This window comes from Acanthaster planci, linkage group LG13, assembly GCF_054643075.1.
Source record: "Acanthaster planci isolate LZ-2023a linkage group LG13, COTS_SCS, whole genome shotgun sequence".
Classification (NCBI taxonomy): Eukaryota; Metazoa; Echinodermata; class Asteroidea; order Valvatida; family Acanthasteridae; genus Acanthaster; species Acanthaster planci.
The window spans coordinates 16,110,844-16,138,382 of NC_141789.1; the positions used below are offsets into that span (position 1 = coordinate 16,110,844).

General features: G+C 40.2%; 1 protein-coding gene and 1 long non-coding RNA gene across 8 annotated transcripts in view; both read right to left on the reverse strand.

Moving 5' to 3' along the window:
* LOC110973883 (transcription factor COE3-like) overlaps window positions 1-27,539 on the reverse strand; it is a 95,730-nt gene that overhangs the window by 19,325 nt on the left and 48,866 nt on the right. Inside the window, exon 1 of one of the 7 annotated variants that reach the window (XM_087145255.1) lies at window positions 18,073-18,211. The exons of the other annotated variants lie outside the window; for them this stretch is intronic. Within the exon in view, the coding sequence (XP_087001381.1) occupies window positions 18,073-18,116 (44 nt within the window). The 5' untranslated portion in view covers window positions 18,117-18,211. Of the gene's footprint in view, window positions 1-18,072; window positions 18,212-27,539 lie in introns of those variants that run through there. 7 annotated transcript variants of the gene reach the window in all.
* LOC110973885 (uncharacterized) lies at window positions 14,603-17,780 on the reverse strand. The gene is made up of 2 exons (XR_002597530.2): window positions 17,032-17,780; window positions 14,603-16,622 (listed from the first exon to the last, which is right to left on the reverse strand). It is a non-coding gene; the product is annotated as an uncharacterized LOC110973885 (long non-coding RNA).

The following is a 27,539-nucleotide window of genomic DNA, read 5'->3' on the forward strand; positions in this document are numbered from 1 at the left end:
CTAAATCTGTTCTGAAAGTCTAAATTCATGATATTCATAGCACACAGTTGCCTGCTACATCTGACCCAGATCTCACTGACCAGACAAGGTAGCTTCAATTGAGGAGACATCGCCCTCACCATGGTGTTAACTGGCAAATTAGTCCCTGGCCAAACGCCACACCGTTGCATACTTTATGAAGCATCGGCAAAAACTAGAAATGTGAGGCTTGGGTAAGTTAGTAGGCAACACTCATTCTACCGTTGGCAGTTCAGTGGTGTGAAAGCAAACAGTTTTGAAAATTAAGAAACCAAATGAATATATTTATATATTTCAGTGAAACAGTTTTGTTCTAGTACATCGTTTATTATTCTTATTCATCAACAGTTTTTTTTATACTTGAATGAAACTGCCCAACTGCAGACCAGCCAACTTCAAATTCACATCGCCAGATATTAATTAAGTAATTTGGGGTTCATAACCAAACACCAATTGTGGCATTACGATGTGACTTCAAATTAGATTGATCATATTCACTTTTTAAGGACTACCCTATTGATGCACTACTGGTATGTTCAACACTTTTCCCAAACTATTCAAAAATTCAGTTCCATTACAGCAGACCAAAATGGAAACATCAAATTTATAAAGCAGAAATTTCCTGAGGTACACATATCCCAAACCAGTAGCTTGGGTACAATGAACTTCCGTTTTAGATTTTAATACCAAACACTTTTCTTTCATCATCATGGCAACGGCCAAGAGGCCAACATCCACTGTATATCATTGTGCCTGGCCATTAAAAAATAAACGGGCATTTCCCCAGGTTTTTCCTTCTCTTCACTGTCTAAGCATCATTCTATGTCAGTTTACAAATCTACCACTGCACAACTGTGATTAAAATTTCAGCATGTAGTCCCACCATGGCCAGCGCTGCATACAGAGAGGGTATTTCCCTGTTAGGTTTGTCATTTTCTTCATTTTTTTAGTGCTAGTCTGCGGGATCTGGCCAAGCCGTCCACACTTTGGTTACACAGTGAAGTTTGTGACTTTTATATATTCAGTGATTTGGCATTGCTGGCAGGCCCTCCTTGTAAAGGCAGAGAGACAGTGGAAAAACCTGATCATATGATGTGAGGCTAGCCTGAATTTCAACTTGCTATTAATAGTCTAATCATGGAACTTGACAAAGAAAGTTGCAACGACAAAAATCAGCTGAGATAAAGAATAAGAGAACTTGCCTGGCATTCGATGAGTGGAACTAAATTTCAAGATTTTGTAACCTTATTATTTCACACATGAATTTACATTGGACCATTTACAACTGGAAGAATGAAACAAATAATAAATTTCAATTGCAGATAAATTTGCATTTGGATCATCGTTTGCAGATAAATTTGTATTTGGATCATCGTTCTTTGCAAAAATTTCAGTTGGCATGAAATTGCAAATTCAGACAATACTAAGAGCTTATTCCATAAAATGTAAAAAAAGTGCAAATAACTAAGTCCTCTATTGTTACTGATTTAGCTACAATCAAAAATAATCCCTTAAACTGTTTCAGATTGCACTCCAGGAAACAGAGTTTTTTAATTTCTTAAAGAGGAAGAGGAATAGTTAAATAAATTGAGCACAATGTTACTTTTAAGAATACCGTCTAATTGATGACAGGCTAGGAAACAAGTCCAGCACCCTACAGGAGTTTCCTTTCACTCAAGAAGCAAAGATGGAAATGCTTTAGAGATGGTTTGGCAATGACGGACAAATTTCAGCTGCTGGGGATACTGGATTGAATTGTTGTCTCTCCTTCGAGGAGAAATACACTTGTCACAAGTCAATTCTCATGATGGATTGCACTCTAGGTGTTGTCTGGAATATCTAGGCAGCCAGATAGGACCATATGTATTGGCAGCCACCTTTTGATTTGTTCCAACATTTATACACATTGTCAAAGATTAATTATTCTCTTGAATGCTTGGAAGTTATGTTTTATTCTTCATATTTAACTCTGGAATTACAGCTTACCGTATTAAGTATTATCAAATTCTTTCCCCATTGTTACTGGTAAAATTTGTATGATTTGACCTTCATTCTTTCACCTCAAATATAAAAACACAATTACTTTTCACGTGAACTTCAACTTGCATTAATTCATAGTATGCATAGATTCTTAAATTCTCTTGAACCAAACTGGGACGCTATTTTTTCGTTTGGTTTCCAAAATTAGCTGAAGTATCCGTGACTATAAAAACATCTCCATCATCAGCAGCGAACTTTAGAGTGGGAGCAGCGGCTGACCTAGGCGCATCAATGCATGCATGGCTGGCCACACAAGGCTAGAACAAGACATCCAATACCATCTTGCCCTGGTAACAAAGCTTGGTAAAATTAAAAATAAACAGATTTTCTGATGGAAACACCTGAGAGGATCATTACCATGTAAATAGGAAGAGGGATGAAGTCTTGCGCCTGATGACAGTCCAGAGAGGGGGAGGGAAAGAGGAGAAAGAGGGAGAGACAGGACAGGAAAAAATGAAAAGGACAAAGTACACGTACAGTGAAGGAAGTCAATTCAGGTCATGCCAGGAGTACTTGATGTATGTTGCTTTGAAATCCATTAGCGTCTTGTGTCATGGGTAAATGTGGAATGTTTTGCTTGGAATTGGTTGATTAGAATTTAAAACAAAAAATTCAAGGCACCCGATGTTACACACTGGCTCCATCTTGCCTTGCCGGCATACATCCAACTGTTGTTAAGTGTGCCCAGTATTGTGCAAGAAATGTGAGGGCAGATGGCTCCCATTGGGCAAATGTGGAGTCTCCAGCGGTGTGACTTTGTCACGGATGGCTAACTTGGTAATATAAAGCCTCCATGCCCTGAAATATTACTCCGCAAATAATCAGTGACAGTTCGTGCCAAAGACCTATCCATAGCCAGCCAGGCCACGCAGCACAATTACCCCTGCTTCGTCAATTATTCAGTAACAATTTCAACGGCAAAGCAATCGATCTAGCCGGCTATTTATATATGGGAAAGACACCCGAGCAGTGTAGAATCTGCTACTAACTGGCCTTTACCATCCGGCCCTGTCTGCTGATAATTCTACCATGCTTCCAGTCACCGTTACACTCCCAAGATCCTCTTTTAAAAAATGACACGGCTCTCTTCTTAAAAATCAAAATATTTCCGACCTGCTGCAAATTTGTGATGTGAAGACACAACAGATGGGGCCATTCCAGGCCTGCCGATGATCTATTGCTGTGGAATAAATTCCGCCTGCCACTCTCTGGTGATATATATGATCAATCCAGCTATTTTAAAATGAGTTACTGTTAATCTTACATTAAAATGTGAGACATTATGCAGTCAACAAGAATCATCTCTGAGGCTGAATGCCAGGTGGAAGAACAAAGGAAATGTGACAAGTAGCTATTGTATGTTAAAACTGGAAACAAAAATAAAACACAAGCTGAAACACCTTGAAGGAACTCCATTCAGATTCTAACTGGCTGGTGAATTCAACAGGATATTTTCATGAAAAATTAATGGCCAGTTTAATGCAAACGCTACCATGGCTGAACTGGTGACCAGAGGCATACATGAAGTAATTTTAAACTATTGGCAGATCATATGTAACGCATGGGTAATTCAATACGGCTAATAGCTCAATTTTGCATTACAAATTTATTGACGTTATCAGAAAAAGTACAATGAATTCTTGCAACCTCCGGTGAGTACCATTGTCCTCATTATTCAAATTTTCTTTCAAAGGGGCAAACCTGGACAAAAGACAGAGTGAATGGTAAAGTGCATATATGAAATGAATATGAGCTTGTGTTACCGAATGCTTTTAACAAATCTAAACAAAAACTGACTTGAAGCCTCTTCAAGAGAGAGAATCGGAGAGTTGGCTGAGAAGGTATGGCAACACCTTCTTTCCTTGATTTCGAGAAAAGGGAGGGGTGCTCGTGAGCAAAAACCATGCCACTTCCTGTCAACGTGTCACATGACAACCCAATATCGGGTTCTGGTCCTTACTAATCAAACTTTGACGAGTGCCACCGACAAATTGATATTTTACCTGGGTCAGTACCCCAGTCTCAAATCTGATAAAAGTCCCCTGTCGGTCCCTAGAGGACCTTCGCATCTCATCCCCGACTCTCTGCGCCTGAAACTTGAGCAGAAATTTGACCACTTTGCGCGGTGTATGAAAGCCTTTCAATTGCCGTGGCCACGAGAAATTAACGGCAAATTGTGGCTTTCAACGGGCGACCATTAATATCCACGGATTATGGGGAAGAATTTTTAGCGGTTTAACAAGCGGGACAGCCAAGAATGCAGCCCTGGTAGTCACAAAGTGAAAAGTTTCAGAATGAAACATAAAACCTGACAGGCTATTGAGATGTCAAAATTAATGTGCAGGAGGAATACAGTGTAGATGACTAGACTTGCAATCTCAGCATCACTTTCAAATAGCAGATGATGGTCTGCACTTATCTGGTTCCACAGAAGCAAACAAAAAAATATTCAAAGCATGAGCAGATTTCACTACAATGCATGTGCAAACTAGTCAACTTATGTTCTACCTCAAAAAACAGCATTTTCCCACACTATTTTGTTGTTAATTTCAATAAATTTAATTCAGAAATCTCTTCTTACAGCAGATGATCATGGGTAAAGAAAATGCCTGTAAGTTATTCAACTCCACAGGTAATGTCATTCTGATTTCTTTGGTGTCAATTACTTTGTTATTATTTCAGAAGATGCTTGTCAAGAGCAGCTTTCAAGTCAGTTTACATTACCCTTCTCTCTCTGCCTAATCAGAAATGGTATCAACTACTCTAGTCTAGCACTTGACGGACCATCTCACTAATGCAGCAAGTAGGCCTAATGACAATAGCCTAGACTAGCAACACACAGTATCCATCAAGCACACACTCCCAGCAAAGATCGGAACAACCCCTTGAGACTAACCAAATGACTAGTTTTTTTCATCATCAACCATCTAGCTTCCTCAAGAATCAGCCCGGACAATCATCAGCATGCAGTCCATCAATAACGTGACTCCCCACCATTACATCCGATAAATCTTTTAATTTCACAACCATTACACTTGATTTCCACAGCAGATCAAGTACTTGGCCAATGCTGATTTCATGGGGAGCAACGGGGCATGGCTGGCAAGACCAAGAGGTACTCAAGGAGCAGTAAAATGCTTTAGAAGGGAGCCATGAAGGGAAGAAGGCATTCCCCAGAGAGGAAGACCTTACTTGTAGGATTAATGACAACACTATGTCCAACAACTTGAAAATATGTAAAAGGTAGTAATGATTAGAAAAAATAACATAAACAGATATCTCAAAAAAGGAAAAAGTAAAATCATTTCAGTAATTAATGTAGAATAGGATGGGTTCCTTTTAATTTGCTTGTATGATTAATCCCAATAATTGTTGGTCATTCTTCAGCCCCTAAAGTTGAAGTCCCAGCTGGATTCAGATAAGCATCAGGCCTGACAAGCCCAAGACCCTAGAGGGCTCCCTTCACCAACCACTGCTGAATAATTCTCAACAATCAGCAAGCAGCTAGAGTCCAGCTAATCTTACTGCCGTTTCCCCCAGCCTCTTTGGGACCAAACCTGCTGGTGGCTTATCCTGGGATTAGGGAGGGGATTGGCAGTAGATTTGATGAAGGAGACTGATCGGCCGACGACAGCCTGACTTCTTTAGTTCTTTGACCCCCCCTTCCACCGGTATGAAGGTATCACAATGATAGATGCCAAAGACCACATAATTCTACCGAGACATTTACAGAGTCAGTGCCCTCCAAAGACTGAAATCGAATCGCCCCGTCGAAATGGATTTAGTCAGCATCAATATTGGACCATCATCTATTTTCATAAGCAATAAATATTGGCTCACTTTTTACTGAAATCACTCCAGCATGCATTACGACACAAAGAACAAGACTACTGTAGGAAAAGAAAAAATGGTCTCCTTGAGTAAACGTAAGACAACATTAAGGGAACGATATAATACAAGGAGACACAGTATGTCCCTGGATGACATTTATCAAATAACCTATAAAAGATGTATTTGCACATGTCTCACTCATGTAGATTAAAACGAGTCCTTAATACCTGTACTGCATTCAATTTACACATTCCGGTCACTCAATCAAGCACTCCTAATGAATTTAAAAGGGAATTAAACCCTCCTTCATGAATTAAACATTTTACATTTGCTAAATTAAAGTCTAGATTCAGTGGATGATTTGCATAGTGCAGTCCCGGGGCTTAGCGTTTGGGACGTGTGACGGGCGAAGCAGGCATGGTGCGAGGATCAGCGTGCACCATCAACATGCCCATACTGACATGACACAGCCAATCTCCTTCAGGAGTTCGTTTCACTTTGACGCATTCATTAACTCTGGCGGAAAGATTCCCCGCTTGCTCGGCCAATGACACTGTAGTGCAGGGTCCATCAGTTTGATTTGTCAGGGGAGTACGGCGGAGCTCAATGTGCCACGGCGCTGGGCCACACAACCAATAATAGCAAAGTTCTTTGACGTGTCATGTGAAGACGCTACAAACTTGCCCAAAAGAAGGGAAGAATTAGGACAACCTTCTTTGGGCTGATGTTTGATTCACTCCTGATGATGAAACACAACCCAACACTTCGTTATCACCTCTGCTCCGCTGAGCTTCGCTTACTTGTGCACAAAATTGCCACAATATCAATTATAATACCGCAAATCAGAGGCAACCAAAGCAGCATCTTTGATGCCAATATAAACTCCCACAATGCAATACTCCTAGGGTTCTCTGATCAATAGGGCATTGTGGGTATCCCGGTAATTGCTGCTCCCAGGTCGGCACTGACCGAATCCATCAGCTTTTAGTGGCAAGCAGCACGAAGCCGGCCATTTTGGATGTAAGGGAAGGCAAACTGGGGAAATAACGCCTACAGCACTCTTTTGGCACTGAATTGACTGCTCCGAGCAAACTGTTAATTCCATTTAGAAGTCCTAGGTGCCAAGAAGTACTCGCTAAAGCAGCCAGGTAATTTGGCTTCTGGTCATATATCCAGAGCATAACTTAGTTTGAAGCCCCTAACTTGAAGTGAAGCTTTCCCCTATGGTCTGAAAACCATGGACCTCCGTCCCCACTGAAATGGCCAACTAATGATTAACTGGGAAATTTAAAAGCAAAATTTGCTGCACTCGGAGGGATTACGCTGAGTATATGCTCTCAAGAGTTTGCAAATGCAGAGCAGAATAAAGGCGAAGAAAAACACCATTACTGGCGTATTTTCAAGCTGGTTCTCCAAGACCGACAAAAAACACTACTGCCTTGTAACGGGACACAACCATAATCCTATCTTTGCAATGCTAGCTGAGGTCTAGCACTGCTGTTCTTGAAATGACGGTCTAATAGAGAGCAGGGGCTGCAGGTTCTAACTGGCTCAAAAGACAATCCCCAACTCCAAGAAATCCAGTCAATGATTGTTCCCGCATTCCTCCTTTTTAGGATGCTGATGAAAAAGTGAATCATCTTGATCTGTCCATGTTCATGTATACAGAGAAGTCATGATATTGAATGTGCAAGGAACACACAAATGAAACAAGAAACTAAACAGGCAAAAAATAAGTTGTAACAAGTAACCTAATCCCTAACAACCTCAAAAGTCAATCTCTTTCAGAGGGAGAGGAAAGTGCAAAGTGTCAATTCCATGATTTAAAAAGCACATCATTAGAGGAACCACTTAACCTCTGCCTGTATAAGCCACAATCCCTGGTCCCCGCTGTAGGCCCACCGACTACTCAACTAATCTCCACGGGGATGGCATGGTCTATAGCTGGTCTCTCCAAAGAGCACAGCCTAAAACACATATACAAACAAGCCGCACAAAAGCCCCAACATGATCACTTGACCTCTAAAACACAGAGGACTCACCATGACTAGCCTATCTCTGGTGTGCAAGTTACTGGGGAAACCTAGCTCAGAAACCAAAATGAGAAAATGTCTTTGCCCCTATCTCTGGCATTTTATGTGAATCTTCCCAAAGAAGAGTTTATTCAAATCTTACAGTTTACTATAAACCTTGTTTTTATCATCTCAATGTTTTCTCTAAATACTTAAAGCATGTATTATTGCCAGTATCATTTCTTGCTATACCTGGCACTTTTAGCACCTTAATTTTTTTTACCTGGAGTGAATGGTATGAAATCAGAAAAATAAGCAAAAGAGAAAAACAAAACTGATTATCAATGGTTGGAGTCCAAAAATTGAAGGGATATAAATTTATGAAAAAAAAATTTCATGTGACAAAACTATCAACAGCTGTTAAGCTTAAGTTTTTAATTCAAAAATAACAATACTGCTGAGCACTAAAGGCACCTCAAATGAACATCTATCAATGTCTTTGTTCAAATAAAGTTCTTAGCACTACTTGATAACCTGTGCATAAAGACAGTCCCTCCTTTTCCCAACAAAACTGCATGTATTCAACCATCTTTAATTTTAATTTAAATGTAATGGTTCTAGATCAGTCAGTTTTGAAGTTTAATTTTCGAGTCATAGGAGTTGAATGCCCTCTATTTCCCTCTCTCTCCATCTGTCTTGAAATTCTAAATTGGGTCAATAAATCTATTACACTTTCCTGTTAATTGTAGGATGACTGACACTCAATCCAATGCTTTTCATGCTTCAAAAGCTTCAATTCTTTTTTCTTTTCATTTCGCCAGCTCTTTGCATTTTTGCTCCCTTTTATTTTTTCCAACCTCTTTCATTGTAAGAATGGTTCGTGTTCAATTTGCAGGGTTACTCAACTTACAAAAAAACAGGTCCTCCTTTATGCTGAGGGGGAAAAGAACTTCAGTGCTGTTTCTTTTATGTTGCCAACGGGCATGGTGAGTGTTTGCCATGATTGACATCTTGCTTGGTAAATTCTGAGTCCGAACCTTTTCAAAGTAGTGAGAAGGGTCCGTGGGTAAATCACCAACATCGGCATAGACAGCATATTTGTTCACTACTTCAGACATGCCGTTTCCGTGATCTACATGCACTATGATGGCTATACGAGTGTTGTTGGCTGAACTGGTCTAGTTTTGGGAGGCAACTGCATGGCTTTAGCTGTACCATGCTGTTTGTTTCCATCGGTTGGTCGCTTGGTCGTCGATGGGCTCTCTGTGTCTCCGCTTGTGTGTGACAGTGCAACTTAATGTGAGTGACTTGCACCGGGGTGCTATACCATAGTGTCAGATGATCTGACATTGAAAGCATGGCCAGCTACGGTCTGATTGCCCATCACAATAGCTTGAATGGGGACAGCCACACTTGAGCCTTTTTTCTATGCCCGTTATTGGCGTGACGTGCAAACACAGGGCTTGCAATACAAATATTGATAGTACTTAACAAAATGAGAGCAGCACTCTAAAGTCAAAAGGACTGAGTGGGAAAGTGATACTACAAGTTGGCCACACAATTAGGGTAATGTTGGCATAGGCTGATTCACCCTGAGTCTTTTCTACTGGGGTCGACAGGCTCTATACAAACCCACCACCGTCACCATCATTGGCAGGCACCGTCGAACACCCCTCTTCGGGATGGACGGAGGAGAGAGAGGGGGGATCTAATGGACCAGACTTGAGAACCCGGAGCTTGTGAGCGAGAGAAGCGATCTCTGGTTAGATGAGAGCAGGTTTCCAATGGAATAAGAGGAGTGGGGGAGGGGGGAGACGAGAGAGAAAGGAAGAGAATGGAAAGAAAGGAGGAGGAAAGTGGCCTATTTACCGAAGCTTTTAGCTTAAATCAACAGTGCTGTGTATGGTGATTGTGCTGTGGATGGGTAAGAATAACATTACTGTGTGAATTGGGGGCTGATGGAGGGTATGTACACACTGTCTATTTGTACATACTTCTGGACTGAATAAATACGGCCCGCTATTGGTTTATACAGCTCAGGCAGGCCACACATCCCCATTTGTGTCAATCAAGTCGGGCGGAAGGTGCCAACGCCAAGTTCATTATACTTTTTCTGCGCCTGGGTGAACTCTGGGGTCGTCATCTCAAAAGACAGATCAGAGGCTGGATCGGCTCTTGTACGCACCCATTGACTATAAAACGTACAAACAAGGGGTTCCAACTGCTGGGGTGCAGGCGCTGGGGCTAACGCTGTACATGCACCATCATTTACTCAGCGGGGTGAACAACCACTGTCTCTACCTGGTAGCCTGTGTAAGCCTCAGCCAACCACAGCAAAGCTCAACCCACCCAGGGCAGACAGGGTCACCTGCACTGTTTGAAATCAGCTTCCCTGGAGACATTCCACTCAAGATCTCCACTTGTCTTAAGAAGCTTTGCACCAAATCATCATTACGATGTGTGGGGGGGGGAGTGGGCACTTTTCTCTTTGGGGAACCAAGGAGGACACCCAAGACAGTTCCCCTGTCTCCCTTTGCTTGGCTGCGCCCCAGTTGTGATATAATCAGGCTTTCCGAGAGGGAGAGGAAAACCTCAAGAGAGGGAGTGGCTAGTGTTTGTTGTTATAGGAACAATCCAACACAAAATGTGTTTGGGCAAGGGCAGTAGAGGCTTACACAGCCAGTGATATTGATGTGATTAAAGTAATAAAAGGGCAAATTGCTGCTATTTTCTTGTAGTGTGAAGATTCACAGGGGAAGACAGCTGTCAATATATCCAGTCCCCTTGTCAATCAGTGTGATTTACATTTATTTTAACAGTATCTCTTTTCCAGTTGATATTTTTGGGCCATTTCATTTTTCTCTGCTCAGGCAAGTCAAACACAAAAATCAGTTCATCCAAGAGTAAAATAACACACTTTATGACTGTTTGGAAACATCATTCTCAAGTTACCAGTCCTTTTTTGTTGTACAGGTTTCCCTCTTTTTGGGGGGGAGGGATAACAATTTCATCTTTTCTGAACTGACCTGAACTGAAAAAAGGTTCTGCTTCTTATAATAAAACAGAAACTAGGCAATCAAAAGTATACTGATAAAGAAAAGAGCAATCTACAGTAAATGCCAATTCCACACTTCGGGATATCCCCATAGATTGACAACATATTTCTGAACAATAAACAGGATTATTTAACAGAACATTTGATAAACACTTGAGAATTATTCAAAAACAAAAAACAAAAATCCAGACATACATGTATCAAATCATTCCACTTTCCAAACTGTTCCAAAGTTTCCTCTGAGCTGACTCCTGCCTACACACACACACCCTCTGATTAATCACCTCACTACAAGAACCCTAACCACAGCAACCCCTGAGCACCGGTGAAATTCTTTTGATGTCTTCACTCTGAATTACAGAATTCATTCTTGCCCACTTTTCAAATTCAATTCCATTTTCTGCCACAGCTGCCGGTTCTAATGTTTCTATACCAGTCACTGAAACATGACACAGTTCATATTTTTATACCAGTGATTTAGAGTTGAGACCGTGACCTCAGGTCATAAAGATGTGACCCCGCCAGATCTATTTCCTTGGTATCACTCACCAACTCTCCGTGGAATCCACCGCTAGTCCTGAATTCTTTCACTATACCACAAAACTGGAGGAAAAAAAATCTTTCTACTGATGGTATAAGCACTTCCACTTTTGTTCTCCTCTGGGGTTCGCAAATCATTTGGAGCCAAAAACTAGGCCAATTCCTTCTTAAACAAACACTGAGATCTTAGAGTTAAAATGGTCCATTAAAGAAGCTGTTACAAAGTAACCTCAAGTACATGTAGCGGTATTTTAATTTCTTAAAATTTTACTTCCTCAAATTATTGCAATTATGACACTGCCACTTATTCTCAGCATGACTGTATCATCATTTTTTCTTATTAAAACCTCCACCATGTTAACCTTTGACAAATGGCATTTTATTTAACTAATGATCACAAATCATTCCACCTACCATCCTTCTTCCATATTTATGACCTAAAGAATAGTCATCTACTTTCCAAGTTCGAACCTATCTACAGGCCTGTACTTCGTGGCATTCATTTTAGTACCAACACACCATCACAACACAAGTACTCCTTGATCTTTAAGCCTCCTTGACCCATGCCTCACTCTGAGGCAACAGCTTTGTGGATGCCGCCAAGGCTGGAATCAAACAACCAGTCAAGTTTTATTTGGGAAACCATCTACTGCCCTCACTGTAATGAAGTAGCACTTGAAACATGAGATCTGTCACTACCACGGTAGTTTGGAAGGGTTGAATGGTTAGCCTCACAGGGGACCAGAAAAAAAGTTAGGGACCAATGTATGCCTGGTTGCCTGGTTACAGAACTGGTGGGTACCTGGTTGACTGACCAAGAGAGGGAGCCAAACAACTCACTTCTTCTGAGTTAGCACACAGGTAAAAAGTACATGTATATCAACAACCTCCACCTCAACAAAATTTTCTTTGAGTAAAACTGATAGTATTCTTAGCATGAAAACTAAACAGAGTGGACAAGAATTTGAGATAATACCCAAATACATTGAAACCAAATACATTTAAACTCCAACCACAAAGCAACCAACAGAGAAAAGTTTAACATTAGCTATATCTATTAAAATTTGGCCAGGGAATGATCAATTAAACTTAAGTAACTAATTAACTTAAACTTGAAATTAAGTCACTAACACCAGACTGGAAAAAAATGTGATACAAATTTGATACACAAAGCTAAAAATAATGCAAGCGACACAGATCGAGACAGAAGTCATTTCCTTGATTTAAAATGCAACGAGTGCATACAACAGGCTAGTTCAGCATGTTCATGCCATGATTTCCATCTGACTACTGCTCCACGTTAGAAATGCAAATACTGATGATGAGGTTGAGATAAAATAAATACGAAAGCGGCTTAAACAGGAAAATGAACACGATAAGAGGGATTTCCCACTGCTGCAACACAAAGCACAGAAGGGCAAGGGGACTGTACTTAATGCTGTGGATCAGAGTATCTGAATATCTGGCATATACCGGGATAATGAGACGGTGATAAAGCACTGAGTGTGAGTAGTCAGGCTCTAGTCTGCCAACGGCACCGATGCGGACGAAAGATACTCCACAGTTTCCACCGCGGTTTGCAGGAAAAAATGAGACTGAGATTTCTGTGCGATGGAAGGAGCAGATGGAGGGAGGGGAATGGCTTGACAGACAGTGTGACAAACAGAGAAAGAGAGACGGGCTAGGCAGATAGAAAGGCAGGGATGGCTAGATATACTAAATATATAATTTAATGAGGTTTAGTACTTAGAACTAACAGAAGTACTTACATATATTTAGCCCAGTTGTGAGTTTAATCAACATTACTTAAATTATGTTTTAGGCAAACAAAAGTCTTGAAATACAAAAAGCCCATTCTACAGTCAAAAAATACTACGGAGACGAGATGGACAAAAGAACTCTCCAGCGGTGCAGATGAAAAACTACACCGATGAAACTGGCAAACATGTAAACAAATAAATAAATCCATTTAACTAGGGAAATGAACTATGAACGGTGAGTTATGTGGACAAAGACACAGATTAATATTATGATATTAAAAAAGTCAAGAAAACTGTATCTTCAGAGATGACCTTGCCCCGAAAATCTAGAATTTGGGATGGATTGCTTAATTTCTCATCTAGAAAATAAAAGTAATGTTTTCTTGAATCCTTGCCCAAAACTGGAGAACAAAGACAGCAGCAAATGAAGTACACACATTTAAAAAACCTACAAACCTCCATACCTCATTAGAGGATAGAGACTTTAGACTCAATCTATTCATGATATAAGACTACTTGTTATTCTGCTCAACCTTTGCAAGGAAAAAAATCTGCTGGTTTCTGGGACATGGAATTGAAAAGCATGAATTTAAACACCACGGCCAGACCATGATAATGTAGATTTTAGCCTCAATACCAACCAGGTGGAACTAATGTTGTCAGACAGAGTAGCTGGAATTCTGAATAGCGAACGACAGCTAGCATAATAAAAGGCCTCATCAAGAGATCAAGAACCGGGACGAGAGGGTTTTACTAGGCATGGGAGGGACGGGGCTGGATGGATGGTACAAGCCTGCCAGCCGGTCGGCAAGCCTACCCCACAGCCTAGTCCACCCAGGCTGCCAAGCGAGGCGCAATGCCGACGCGATAATCCTCTCCTGATCGGCAAAAGTACTCTTCCGCTGCTGCTCGGCCAAGCGGAGGGAAAAACTGATTACATGGATGGAGTGGAAATGAATGAATGAATTCAGTGCTACCATACAGGTATGAGTGCATGTAGTACTCATTGTTAAATGAACCTCTAACCAGTAGGGGAAGAATATCTTTGTGCATGTATTACATTAAGATGTCCTTAAGACGTCAACTCCTCCGTTTATTTATCTTCAGATATTACAAATTTTTCTGAGCAAGAAAAATCATTTAAACACTGTTTATTCCAGAAATGAAAAGGAAAAATCTTTGGTTCATTTAAAATTCATTTCCCGGCATATTACATTTATTTTACACAAAAAAGTCAGGGACCACCCATTTTTTTCTGCATTTTACAGTGAGAAATGCATGAGCTCTGTTTTCTGGGTTTGCTGCACTTTAGTTCTGACTATTGACATCCCAATATGAGGGATGTCTCTGAGGCATCAAAAATTACAATTACAAGCCAGAGCACTCAGCTAACATGAGCAGGATTTTAGCAAGTCTATCTGCTTATTATATTAGCATTAATGCACAGTATTACCGTAATGTAAATGGGAGCTTCAGATGAATTCATATACCGACATTATGCATGCTAAATTCACTCCAGCAAACTGGCTTTTTTAATCTCCTGCTTTGAGCAGGCAGAGGTATTGTATGATACAGCACTAGGCCATTTTCATAATTTGATAATCAAATCAAAGTTGGGTTCTACAACAGGTTTTGTAAAAAGACGATTCTTGTTGAAGTTAATACTTGGCATTTCAAGGTTTGGGGATACTTTGGCGTTGTTTTACAGCACTGGTGTTCACAACGGTTCCCATTCAGGTGAGAGTAGTTCAACCTGCTTCCTTTTCTCTCTACAACCAAGCTAAATTCTAACACTAGTTTAGAAATCTTAAGTACCTGAAGGTAATGGCAAATAGCTCATGGAAATACAGAGACTTGGACAATCACAATAGCTTCAGCCAATTTCACTTCAGCGAGAGGAACCTGCTGTCAGCTTTATTTAAGTCAGACATTTTTAAGTGAGTTTTTTTGGTTTACGTTGAAAGTTTATTACAACATATTCCATCAAGTAATGCATATATACAACATGATAGGAAAACTGTTTTCAAATCCAAATAAGACTGAGAACATTTACATTCTTGACTAGTTAAATTATGGCTCTAAGTTGTAAAATACAACTGGCAGATCTTTCAAGATCAAACAAATCCGCCAGCAATGAATCCTTTGGTGTGAACTATATAAAATGACTGGCAATACATTTTAGGCTGAAATGTTTCTATCCTTCATCAAGATTGTGTCTGTCAAAATTCCATCAATAATAAAAAAAAAGATAATCCTTACAATTTCAATCCTTTGATTGAAATTCTAACAGTCCAGACTTCAGCAAAGACAAGTGGATTGAGAGTGAATCCACAGCCACACATAAACTGCCCTAGGGTCTCTGGAAAGCTGTAAGCCAAACTGGATACAGACAGAGAGAGAGAAGATGTCAATGGATTGCCCGCGTCCTGAGCTGAACTCGGCAATGCTTGCCTGTAATCCTTGACAATCCTGTTTCTCTCAATACAATCTTCTGGAATTGAGATTCACCTTAAAGGAAAAACTAGTACACATTTGAAATTATGAAGAGAACTGAGGGACTAAAATGAATGCGGCAAGCAGTCAATGATTATAAGCAGATCTTCATGTGCAATACCACAATCAATCTCAATGTACCCGTATTTACCACAATCAATCTAAATGTACCCGCATTCCTATTGCTTTATCTCTGCACCAATTTCAACTTGATTTTCAGCATCAAATTGTCCCCGTCCACAGCTCATTCACGTTTCAGTTGTGTTCAGAAAAAAGGAGACATTCTGCCTGCAACATGACTCTATGAATGTAGTCATAAAAACCCTCTCTTCGTGGTTTAAAGGAAGCAATACAGTATTTGTTTCAAAATGGAAAAACTAATCTAAAAGCAAGATAACAAAATAATTTCAGCTTAGATAATCTAAGCCACATGATTGATACATTTATATGGAAGAAATATACCCTGGGCACGAATCATCATATTTATTTACAACTTCAACTATTTTTTATGAGTACACCGGCCATTATGCTACCCAGTTACGCCACAAAAGAAAACCTCAAATGCGCATAAGCTGACATATTATCCATAGTAGTCCCCAGACAGAAAAACCTCCCAGGAATTTGAACTTCACAAGGTTAGAGAAAATAGCCGAGTGAGATTTATGGAGTATTTCTGGCCAGGGAGTTTTTATGGAGCAAGGGCTGAGATGGAATGATCTTAACAGATGTGAGAGGGGATCCGTTGGCTCCAAGAAGTCTGGCCACTACTGATACCAGAGGCTGGGCCAAGACAGCCAAACCTGATGAGATGTTATTCCAATCATGACCAGAGAGGGCGCTTTCCACATCAACTGCTCCTGGCATTAAATCAAGCTGCATCAATTTTAAACGCAAATAGGTTACTACTTCCTTAAGATCAAAACTGTTTCACTGACATCTCATCCTCGGGCTAATTTCCTTGATAAACAATTAGAAAAACAAGAACAGTACATGTACCCGCTATGGTGTGCCTTTTATATATACATTTTTTTATCACAACCAGCTTGTTTTACCAAGATTTGATGAGTCTAAATATATCTCTCAAGGGACTACTTTGTCTTGGAATGTCAACACTTACTTAGAAAAGGCTGCCCAGTGTTAAGCAAGCACACATATCAAGCAGTCATGACAAAAGATAACGGCCAACTGAACCATTCAATCCTCTGATTTCAAGGAAGAACAGAGGTAATTCCTGACAATATTGGCAATTTGGTATCAATTTGCCCCATCCAGACCCACATACCTGACAGGGTAAGTGGGATGCCATTCATCTTTTCTGTAGTTTTAGGATGCCACTGGCTGTCACCACCTTTGCTCTGGGGCAAGAATCTGCCAAGACTTGGGACTCCAACCCAGAGAACAGAAGCAGGCTTTTGTGTCCGACCTGTCACCACCATTCAGGGTTGAAATTACAGTCAATGAAGGGCAGGATCGGATGTCTTACCCCTGGTATAATAAAGGCTAGAACCTGGTCCCATCATAGCCCCTGTCTGCCCTCCATATTACCCCCCTCTGGCCATTCAGTGTTATTGTTACTTAAGGGTACCTACTGTTCCTCATGCCATGTCATACTCTTACACTTGCTGATGAACTATGGTCAATCAAAGGGCAGAATGTGTCTACAGAAAAGGACTTTTTTTCCTTTGGGGCATGACTGTTGCAAGGTCACTCAGGTCAGGGGAGGGATTTTCCACAGTGACCACATTTTTACGATTTGATGACCACAGAAACCAATGGAGAAGACCTCTTACCTTGGTTCACAATTTGAATAAAAAAACCTATGCAATGAACTATGTCTTGCCTAAATAAAACTGAACAATTTACAAAGCACAAATGTCAAATTCATTCAAAACTTTCCATCTATCACATTTTCCTCGACTAATTATAATTTGATTAGTTGCTTTTGTCTCAGCAGAATCATTCTCAAAAATACAACATAAATTTTGTGAGGTGGGTATTCTCAGGCAGAAAGTTAAATTTGAATGAGTTAACAGGGATTTCATGTCAAACTAAGAAATTGTTACAACACCAATATGTTACATTTCAAACTTTGCAAATTTAAAGTTTGAAAGATAAACACACAGCTAATAGTTAAGCCAAACTGTAAAAGTAGAAAATGTGAAAAAAAAATTCTTGAGAAGAAAATCCAACATCAGAAAACTTATTTCAAGTTACATGGAAGAAAGACATCTCGGGCTAACACATCAGTACTTTTAGCTTTATCGCAATCTTACAATTTAGCAGGAAAAAATCAAAGTAAATATTAAAGTGAGATAACACAAACCTAAATGCAGCACTCTTCATGTTCATGTTTGGGCAAATAGCCATCTATCCAGATAGGGTAGGATTCCTTAGCGAGTAATTTATCATTCACTAGAAAGGGAGATGACTAAAAAGGGAGCCTCCCTCTCATCATGATGATCCCAGTAAGACTGACGGCACAAACAATGAGATCTTGGCACAATGGTGCATCCTATCCAATGATTAATGGAAGGAATGCTAACAGGGGTAATGGCCAACAAAGAATGGGAGGTTGACTGGTCCATTTACCTCACATGCAGAGCACGAAGGGGAGGGGGGAATTGGGGCAGCAAGTCTTCAGGTACACAGGCAGTTTGAGGGCTAGGCTAATTTATAAAGATTAGAAGCTTTTCAAGTGTCAGAGATCTAATCGAAGAGGTTTTTGTAAGCCATGGGGTGCCTGTAAAGATCCCATTTGCAGACCTTGGTGGGCCAGTGAGATGGAAGAGACTTCAGGGAGGAAACGATAACTGGAAATAAGTCTGGTGTCTAGACTAATCAGTCAATATTGTTTTATCATTCAAGTAATCTTGGAATGTCTGTGATGCAGACAGATCTGTCCCTTGACAGAGGTGTACTGACAGCAAAAACTACTGACAAATAAATTCATGGAAAAAAAAAATTTATGCTTACAACAGATCAGTAAGTTACAAAAATGTTCAGGAGCATCCCACCCAAATATAATTGTGTGCCAACATCCTTCATGTAATTTTGAAGTACTCATTACAGAAAAATTCAGATTGGACAGATTTGTTTCTATATTTTGTTATAATCATCATCTGTGCTTAACAAGAGCAAATTTGTGATGAAGAAAATCTTAAGCTGACACAGATCAGTATTATAGCTTCTTGATCAGATTTACGTCAACAAGTGTCCACTGAAAGACTGATTTCTTTACTTCACAATGATTTGTTCTCTATCCACCATTTCAACAGCCACGCCAAAAACCCATTTTTACACCAAAGCTTCTTTTTCCAGAGTGACAAAACTGTTGCCTAAGCTAAGCAGTGTGTTTTGCAAAGTACCTGTGAGTGTCATTGTAAAAAAAGCTTACAAAAGGGATGCATTGTCAGAGCCCAGGACCGACTCTTAATACTCTGAAATCCTAGTAACGTTTCCCTTCCTTTGTGTTCCAGTGCGGTAGAGCCTTTGAGTTCTAGAGAAGTGAGAGAGGGCTTAGAGGAAGGCACAGCAGGACCTGTTTGACCCAATCCATCTCATTTCCATGTTGATAGAGTTATCTTTCTCGCTTTACAAGTCTGGCAGTAATGCTGTACAAAACCCAGCATCCAATCAAAGATGCAAGGAATCTCCAATCGGTCTCTTTCCCCTTCACCCACACCTCTGAATAGTGGGCCCAACTGGTCCATGTTAGGATCTGCGTAATGATCCATTGTCCATGATTACAATGCCATACCCCGCGACCGCCAACAACAGAGATAGGAGACCTAGAATGGGTAATTAAATCCTGAATTAGAAGTGTCTACCCTGATCATTCTTAGTCCAAACGGGGGACATCAATGCAGCTTAATCCTCTCCTTTAACCAATATTAGTTCAGTGAGAAGATGTGAGTCCCTACACCACAGGATCAAGTGAGAAGGTAGTCAAGTCTTTAAGAAAGGGTAAAACCAATAAAGGAAGGCGGCACACAGATCACACAAAGCCGCCTTGCAAAGTAATGGAGTATTGATTGCCTATGGAGGTGATTCTGTTTTCCTTTCTTTTCCTTTCTTTTTTTCTTCTCCTGAGACACCCACGAGATGTGTTTATCAATGTCTATGAGGTTCAGGAGAGTCAACAGTTGTTTTTTCTTGAAGTAAAAATTCCCCACTGAGTAATTTTAGACCGTAAATAAATAAACAGGCAAGCAGATTGAAAAAAAAATTGAAACATGCATCACATGACAAATGAAATGAGACTCTTGAGTTCCTTGCCCATCAATCAAAATGAGTTCTTATCATCATCAAACGTGAACATGTCATGTTCATCATGTTTTCCAGGAAACAGATATAATTGTTTAAAACTTGAGTAATTACAAATCATTTGACTTTTGGTACACTGCCTTAAAGGTAACAATGAAAAGTTAAACTTTTTTTCAAACAGTTTTTCATTTCCTCCATAAATCTCGCACCGTCAAAAATAATCTTATTGTCCCTGCCAAATCTGCAGCCTGACTCACTGGCTGACCAACCCAGTCCAATAAAACTAGCTTTGTTTGTCTACTGATTAAACAATCCTCTGAGGCCTGTCCCGACTGATGCTTGAAAACTGCACAGCCATGCCATTAATATTAGTGAGCTGGGAATTGCCCAGATATTTCTTACTCCGACAATAAAATAAAAACTCCTGCAATATTAGCTGGGTCTACCAGCCTGTAATTCTCTGGTGACTTTAAACAGGTGTTAACTAGAGTGTTGTGACCTGGACATGAAGAGGCGATAAATGTTATTGGAAGTGGACGGCTGCAGGGAAGTTGTGTGCAGTTTAATGAGTGGAAAGATACGCTTGTAGTTCATTGCTAATGCTGCCTTCTTCAAGGTGCAGCTGCCGTCAAATGTGCAGAAATACTTGGCTTGGAGTGTTGGCATAGTGATGCTGTAAAACAGCCAGAGTATTGAAAAGAAGCAAAGGGAAGACAGGGGTCTGCTGTGAAGATGAGACACCTGTGGTTAGCATGACTAGCTCATTCATTGCAGGTGGTACCTACAATGCCTTGCCACACGGCTAGAACTGTGTGACTTTACACCTCTACTGTGCCCGCTCCATACAGAAACGGTCTCATTATGGCTCATCACCTGAGAATGATGGTGTCGCTTCCGCCCAAGACATGCTAAAAGGTATTTGCCGCTCATGGTCGAACGCTAACATCTCAATGAGCAAGATGATGAGGAAAAATCAACAACTGCATGCTTACTAAATGAAAAAATGTCCGAGAATGTGATGAATGTGATGATTTGTGGGGTGTTAAATGATGGAAGGATGCTGGGAGTTGGCAAGGGCAAGCTGTGATATTGGGATCAATGGAACAAAGGACTGGAAAGCACACATGACTGAGATCAAAGTGCAATGGATTTCACACCGGAGAAAACTGCAGGAAATTATTCACTGAGTTGTCATTACATGGAACCCCGTGTACTGGTTGATAAAAAGCTGCCCAGCAGTTGCAACTGCAAGGTGTCATTCTGTGACTATCAGGCATGAATAGACCATAATTTTTACATTGTGCTTGTCATTTCATCCCAACTTTAATGAGACTTTTACTGATGCATGTTAATGTCTTCTTTCAATTTTTACAAGTTTGGATGGGTGGTCAACTCACTGAAAACCTCCACTAACAAAATGTAGTGTGCGTACTAAATGTGCTTAATGTATTAATAAATGTGTTTCCATCTAGGGAAACCTTTAAATAAGTGAAGCATTGTGAGGCAATTTCTATCATGTCTCAATTTGGGAATTATTGGTATGTTTTCTCCTCAATACACCACTGCTCAGACTGCTTGGTAATCCAATACTGAGCCAATTCACAAATGTTGAGTTCTGCTACCACGACGAAAAAAAAAAAAAAACAGCGACTAGGCATTTCATGAAGGCACCACTGAATGCCACTTAATCAGTCACTAAATCTTGGTCATTGCTTCAACAATTCCCAGTCAATAGCTTTCTACGAAGGCAATTTACTGCCTTTGAATTTGTTTCAGCATTCAAATTGATATATGGATCATTTGACTATGGTATACAAAATCTTTCTAAACCTCTCTACAAAATGATGAAATTTGTATTGCAGCAATCAAAGCAAGGGAAATTAATCATTAAAAGGTCTCACTCTCTCATCCCCCCTTTTTCCCCAAGTTTCTTCACGATATGAAATGGGATTTTGAACAGAAACACATGATTTCATCTGGTGGTCCGTGCAGCACACAATGCCTTTGCAAGTCGGCTGGGTATTATCTAGCACAGTAGAGCGAGCTTTAGATTGGCAACGATGCCTGCGGCGGCAAAAGGGGATAATTTCAGTTTGACAATGAAATCACTCCAAGTTGCAGGACTCCTGTACCGACTTGCACTTCAATCACACAGGGTTAGTTGCCTGGCAGAATCTAATCTGTTGATAGTTTCTCAAGGTGTTATCTAATCACTATACTGCAGGATACTCTTAATGGATTTTTAATCACAATACTGAACCAAATTGAAAATCAGCCCCTCGGTCGAGCCATGCATGACCCACAAATAAAAATGCAGCCCGGTACAACCACTTCGTGACAAAATTCCATCCTGGCAGGATAGATACGCAGAGAAAATGATTTGACCAATCCTATTTTGCAGCTTGCATAAACAAGGGATCAACATGGCAAGAAGGTAACAGGATTTGAGACAGTCGACACAAATGACTTGCTGGGGGCCTTGCTATGAGGCACGGTGTGTCTGCGCGGTCATTGAGAAAACGCAGAACGAGAAGAGTAGGAGAAGGAGACAAGTGACTGGAAACTGTGAGAGGAGAGAGAGTGAGAGAGCTCTAGGGCCTGCGGACATTCACAGATGCGGTACAGGAGCCTCATCATCAATCCTGTCACAAGATGTGCAACTACCGTGTGCGATGGCACTGATAATCTACGCTGATTCAAAGTTTGCCAACAAAGGTCCAAGCGGGGTAACACACAAATTGACTTGTAAACAGGAAATCATACATTTACAGATATAGACTGACAAAGTCAGAGTTTCTGAAAATGAAATGGAGAAAATGTAATGACTGTGTATTCAATGCAACAATTCCTATCAGCCAGAGAAAACAATAACTGTTCAATCAGCTGACATTTAATATTGCCATTATCATCAAAATATTGACAAAGACGATTTCTCATTTGTTGAGTGATACGAGTCCATGTCAAACATTTCCATTACTGACAACTTAAACAAGGTTATAATATGACAAACTTCATAGGCTTCAATACTAAATAAAACTAAAAAAAATAAAACAAAGATGCAGACTATCACAACCATCATTCTGTAAATGTGGCTTGTCACTCTTCAAGAAAAACCTTTCCATCTTGATAATCCAAAACATGGACCCCCATTGCCTTTAGAGAGTCCCGCCTAATCCTCTAATGCAGTTCCAAATACTCCCATCAACCTCTGCTCCTTAGATGAACAACCTAGGGGGGGAAGACTCCTTGCAAGTGTTGATAACCTTGTCAGAGTGATCCCCTCATTCAGTCATCACTCATGCTGTGCACACACACAGCCTCCCTCTCCTGCTCATGAGGGCGAGTTTAGAGTCTCCCTCTATCCCAGTCTAACTTGCTGCCTCATTTATCAGCCAGCAATTGATGGGACATTGCTATTATTTGGATTTCAACAAACAGGCCGTCAAGGGAAATGATTTACATGGGTGTAGCACTGTGACTTCATTGACCGACTGGTAACACCGTGTATACTGTTACGAGTGCCAGATGTGTACTTGTACATGAAAAAAGCCTTCAAGTGAAACAAAAATTGGGCAACATCAGTGCCCTAAACTACAGAGTTACATTTGCCATTTCATGTGATGAAAAGACATACAATTTAAACATTACAAAATTGCAAAGGAAAAACTTGCAACAGAAGTCAAAGCACATTAGCCATAAGTGCCTCATTTTATGACTAATAACTTTTAAAGTTAAATTCAGCAAAAACTGCAAAGATGTGCTAATCATCTCTTAGATTTGAAACAATGTTTCTTTGCTTGGGGAATCAAGCCTACTAACAAAAGTGATCTTGGGGAAAAAAATCACAAGTGAGTAAACATGCAAGCAAGGTGTGAAAATTCTAATCAACTGGAACGGTTCGTCCAATTGGAGGTTTATATATTCCACTGGATGGCGACCCCTCTCTGCAGAGGGCAATGGTGCCAATATGAATTGATTGCCGATTTGCAATGGAGTGGTCCCAACACCTGGTCAGGATATCAACTCGGATAGGAACCAAACCACAAGCTCCAAAGATTTCATTCCACAGGGACTGCTAGCAATATAAAATGTAAGCCCATAACTCATACACCAGGCCTCAAGTTATTACTACCATTACCACACAGCAGAAATCCTTGCGTTTCCTTCATTTCTACCCCCAATTTTCCCCCCCCCCTTCTGAAAGAAGATTAGTGGAAGGCTTTACTGGCAACTTTCTTGAATTTTTTTTTGTCTGAGGGATCAGGATTTTCTGACCCCTCCATCTATCAACAACAGTCAAACTAGGTTACAGGGAGTAATATGATCAACAGACGGAAGGCGTCTTCAGGTTTTTTGCTCGGAGTTTTTTGGACACCAAAAATGCCGCTTTGGCCTGCTTGACTTTCCAGGGCACTCTGTGATAGGCCAGCCTTTGTTTTCAGGCAACACCGTGGTAACTAGTACCAGATGTGGGATGGAAACTTTCACAAATTCTAATTTTTTTTCTTCTAAGTGGAAGAAGAAGGGACAATCTCAAATATTTCATCCCCTGGTCACCATTCCCTGGCAGATACTTCCAGGGTTCAGGGATGTTATGGGAAAAACTATTAGAAGGAACAATTCTACATCCAGATTTTTTTCTGTGGTCAACCTGTTCATTGATTGGGGCCAGGTGAGCAGAGGTCAGCAACTCAAGTGAGAATAGTCTTATTGCAATCAGATCTCTGAGGGAATGACGCTGGGACCATCCTTAATAGTTAGACACAATCTCTGGGACTCTGGTAGATGTGGTACTCAATTCCCCTGACAAATTTGCATCACAACTCCCCCCACAAAAGAAAGTTACAAATTGAAAAAACTGGTCGTTTGAATAATGCAGGTGGCTGGCTTGTCTTGCAAGAAATTGAATAAGTTTCATGTTTCTGTGGATGGGGTGGCACAGCTTGGGGGCGTCAATGTCCACGTCTCTTGAGATGTCTCTTCTCTGGTTCAGCCAAATTCCTCTCTCCATTTGCAATTGGGAAAGGGCTGTAAGATATCCATTTAAATTGACCCACAGTAGGGGTCACTAATTACAAAAACATTAAACACTGATTCAGAGATGAAAATTCATCACTACATTTTCTTTCCTGTATGTAAAGTCATGATGTAATGAAACTATAAAATAAATACTCATAAAACAAAGCCTACACAAAAAAATTTTGTATTTAAGATCATGAAGGGTTTTAAGGAAATACAGAAACTCCAATACTTTTAAGTTACCGGAAATTTACATACATATTTTCAAGATAATACTTCAAAACAACTGAGAAATCTCCTTCATGGAGGATTGGTTGTAAACCTGTCAGGATACAATCAAAATTCATTACTTGTCAGACACAATCTAAGACACATCAAGCAGTAATCCTTCCTTGAAGATCTGGTTACTCATCCAGGGGATGCGCAGGTTGCTGCATCTCATTGCCATGGTGATCCTATAGAGATTCTCTTTCCCACCCATTGGAATGCCTAGCAGCGTATAGCCACACATTAGATATGAGTTTTGTCACCATGATATGCCCCATCCTGCGGCATCAGTCCCCAAAGAAAAGGAGGGATATGGGGACTTGTCACAGTCCAAGATTCCAATAGAAAAGTCACTGCCTCTCATGATGATGACAAATATTTTCTTTTTCAAACTATCATTTATTCATATCATATATCCATCATGATGAATAACATGAAACTCAACTTCCTCTTTGTGAAAACCACAGCACAGACATTAAAAGCAAATGAATGCTGAAAAGACATTTTAAAGTAATTCTTCTGGGAACTTTCTAAGAAACAACTTTTCTCAGGCAAAGCTTAAAGGTTAATCTCTTTGTATTGACAGCCATGGTTGAAACTAATTTCACAAAAGACAAACATGTATTTTCATCAGTTTTTCAAACTTCAGCAATTTTTAAGTAATTCTGATTCCTTGTTTTCTGCAAACAGTCCAAGGTGCAATGCCTTAGCAATTTCAAACCAAGCATTCTGAGTCCTCATCAGATAACACAAGGTGAATGAAGTCCCTTTATTTCTTATAAATACTGAATGAAAAGAAATTCTCCTGGCTTGGAACTCCAAGACCAAATCTGAGAAATTCCCCTGAGGAAAGCAAAACATTGCCAGTAACACAACCCTTTGCATTAACAGAAACAAGCTTAGATTTCACACATGCACAAAATTTCCAGCACACAACTTTATGGTGTAGCTCTTGATAGACACATCAAAAGGTGAACATTCGACCGAGACAACAAGACCCCTGGTTTTGTTTATTTACCAAACTTGAAGAATTTCATGCATAAAAAAATCACACCGTAGTCTGTTGAAACAGAGCCAAACAAGCTACACGGACGGCCAAAAATAGCACCTGAAGGAACTAGAAAACTTAAGCAGGTTACATGTATATGTCTTGTCCAAGAATTGCCAAGGCTTTAACTCCAAAAATTTAACAGGGATCACTATGTCAGATATCAATGTTGATTCAACACTCAAGACAATTTTTGCACCTGTCAAAACCAATAACTGTAGTGAGATCAGCAAAGTCAAGAACTCATCAAGACACACAGCTATTCCATGGTAGCATTCCCCTAGGCCTACACATGCAAGTAAAGATTGAATCCAAGACTTTCATGTCATGCACATGTAGTTTTTATGTGTGTGTGTGTGTGGTTTCGTAGGACAGCCCACTAGTCTGGTTCACGAAAAAAGCTAGTTCAGACAGGCTACAAATCATAACCATTACAGGTAAAGTTATTTGCATGTTTGTCAATTATATCATGCAAAAGATTTTCAAAGACATGGTTAAGCAATGGTTTTAACAAGCTTTTGGCTAAGGTTGTTCAGATATGATCATCTAAGGGTTATCTCTAAAACTGATTATTCACTGCTTACTAAGAAAAAAGGTTAAGAACAAGGGTAGGGCCATGATGTCAACCCACTATTGATAAACTCCAGATCCCCCAAAACCTGTCAGATCGGATACTATAGACAAATGACCCCTAAGGGTTTGGAGTTGGAATAAGGAGTTTAAAGATGACTGTCATGTCTGAGAATGTAGGACTAGAAACTACATGTACATAAACCATCCATTGGTTAGCTTCTGCTACAAATGTTTATGTGGTTGTAAAAATTCACCCAAGAGGAAAGAATAGACTATTCCAACAACAAGCACAAATTCCTGGAAGTCACAGGGAGTGCTACAAGAGCTGCTTCAACAATAATCAAGTAGGAAATCCTGTAATTGAGACTAGAAAATGGAGGGGAGACTTCTGCATCATTAACTCACTTCAAAATTCACCTATCCCTCATCGCTCCCCTTTCCCTTAAACTTGAGGGAGCTTTTCTAATTTATATTATAGGCATGAAAATGTTGCAATTGTGGCCATTAAAATCACCATGATCAAAGTCTGCATTCAGATGAAATGTCAGAAGGTGAAGACAGGTGAGGAGTTTAGTCAGTCAATGAATAATATGAGAATTAATGAGCTGGGTAAAACTGTC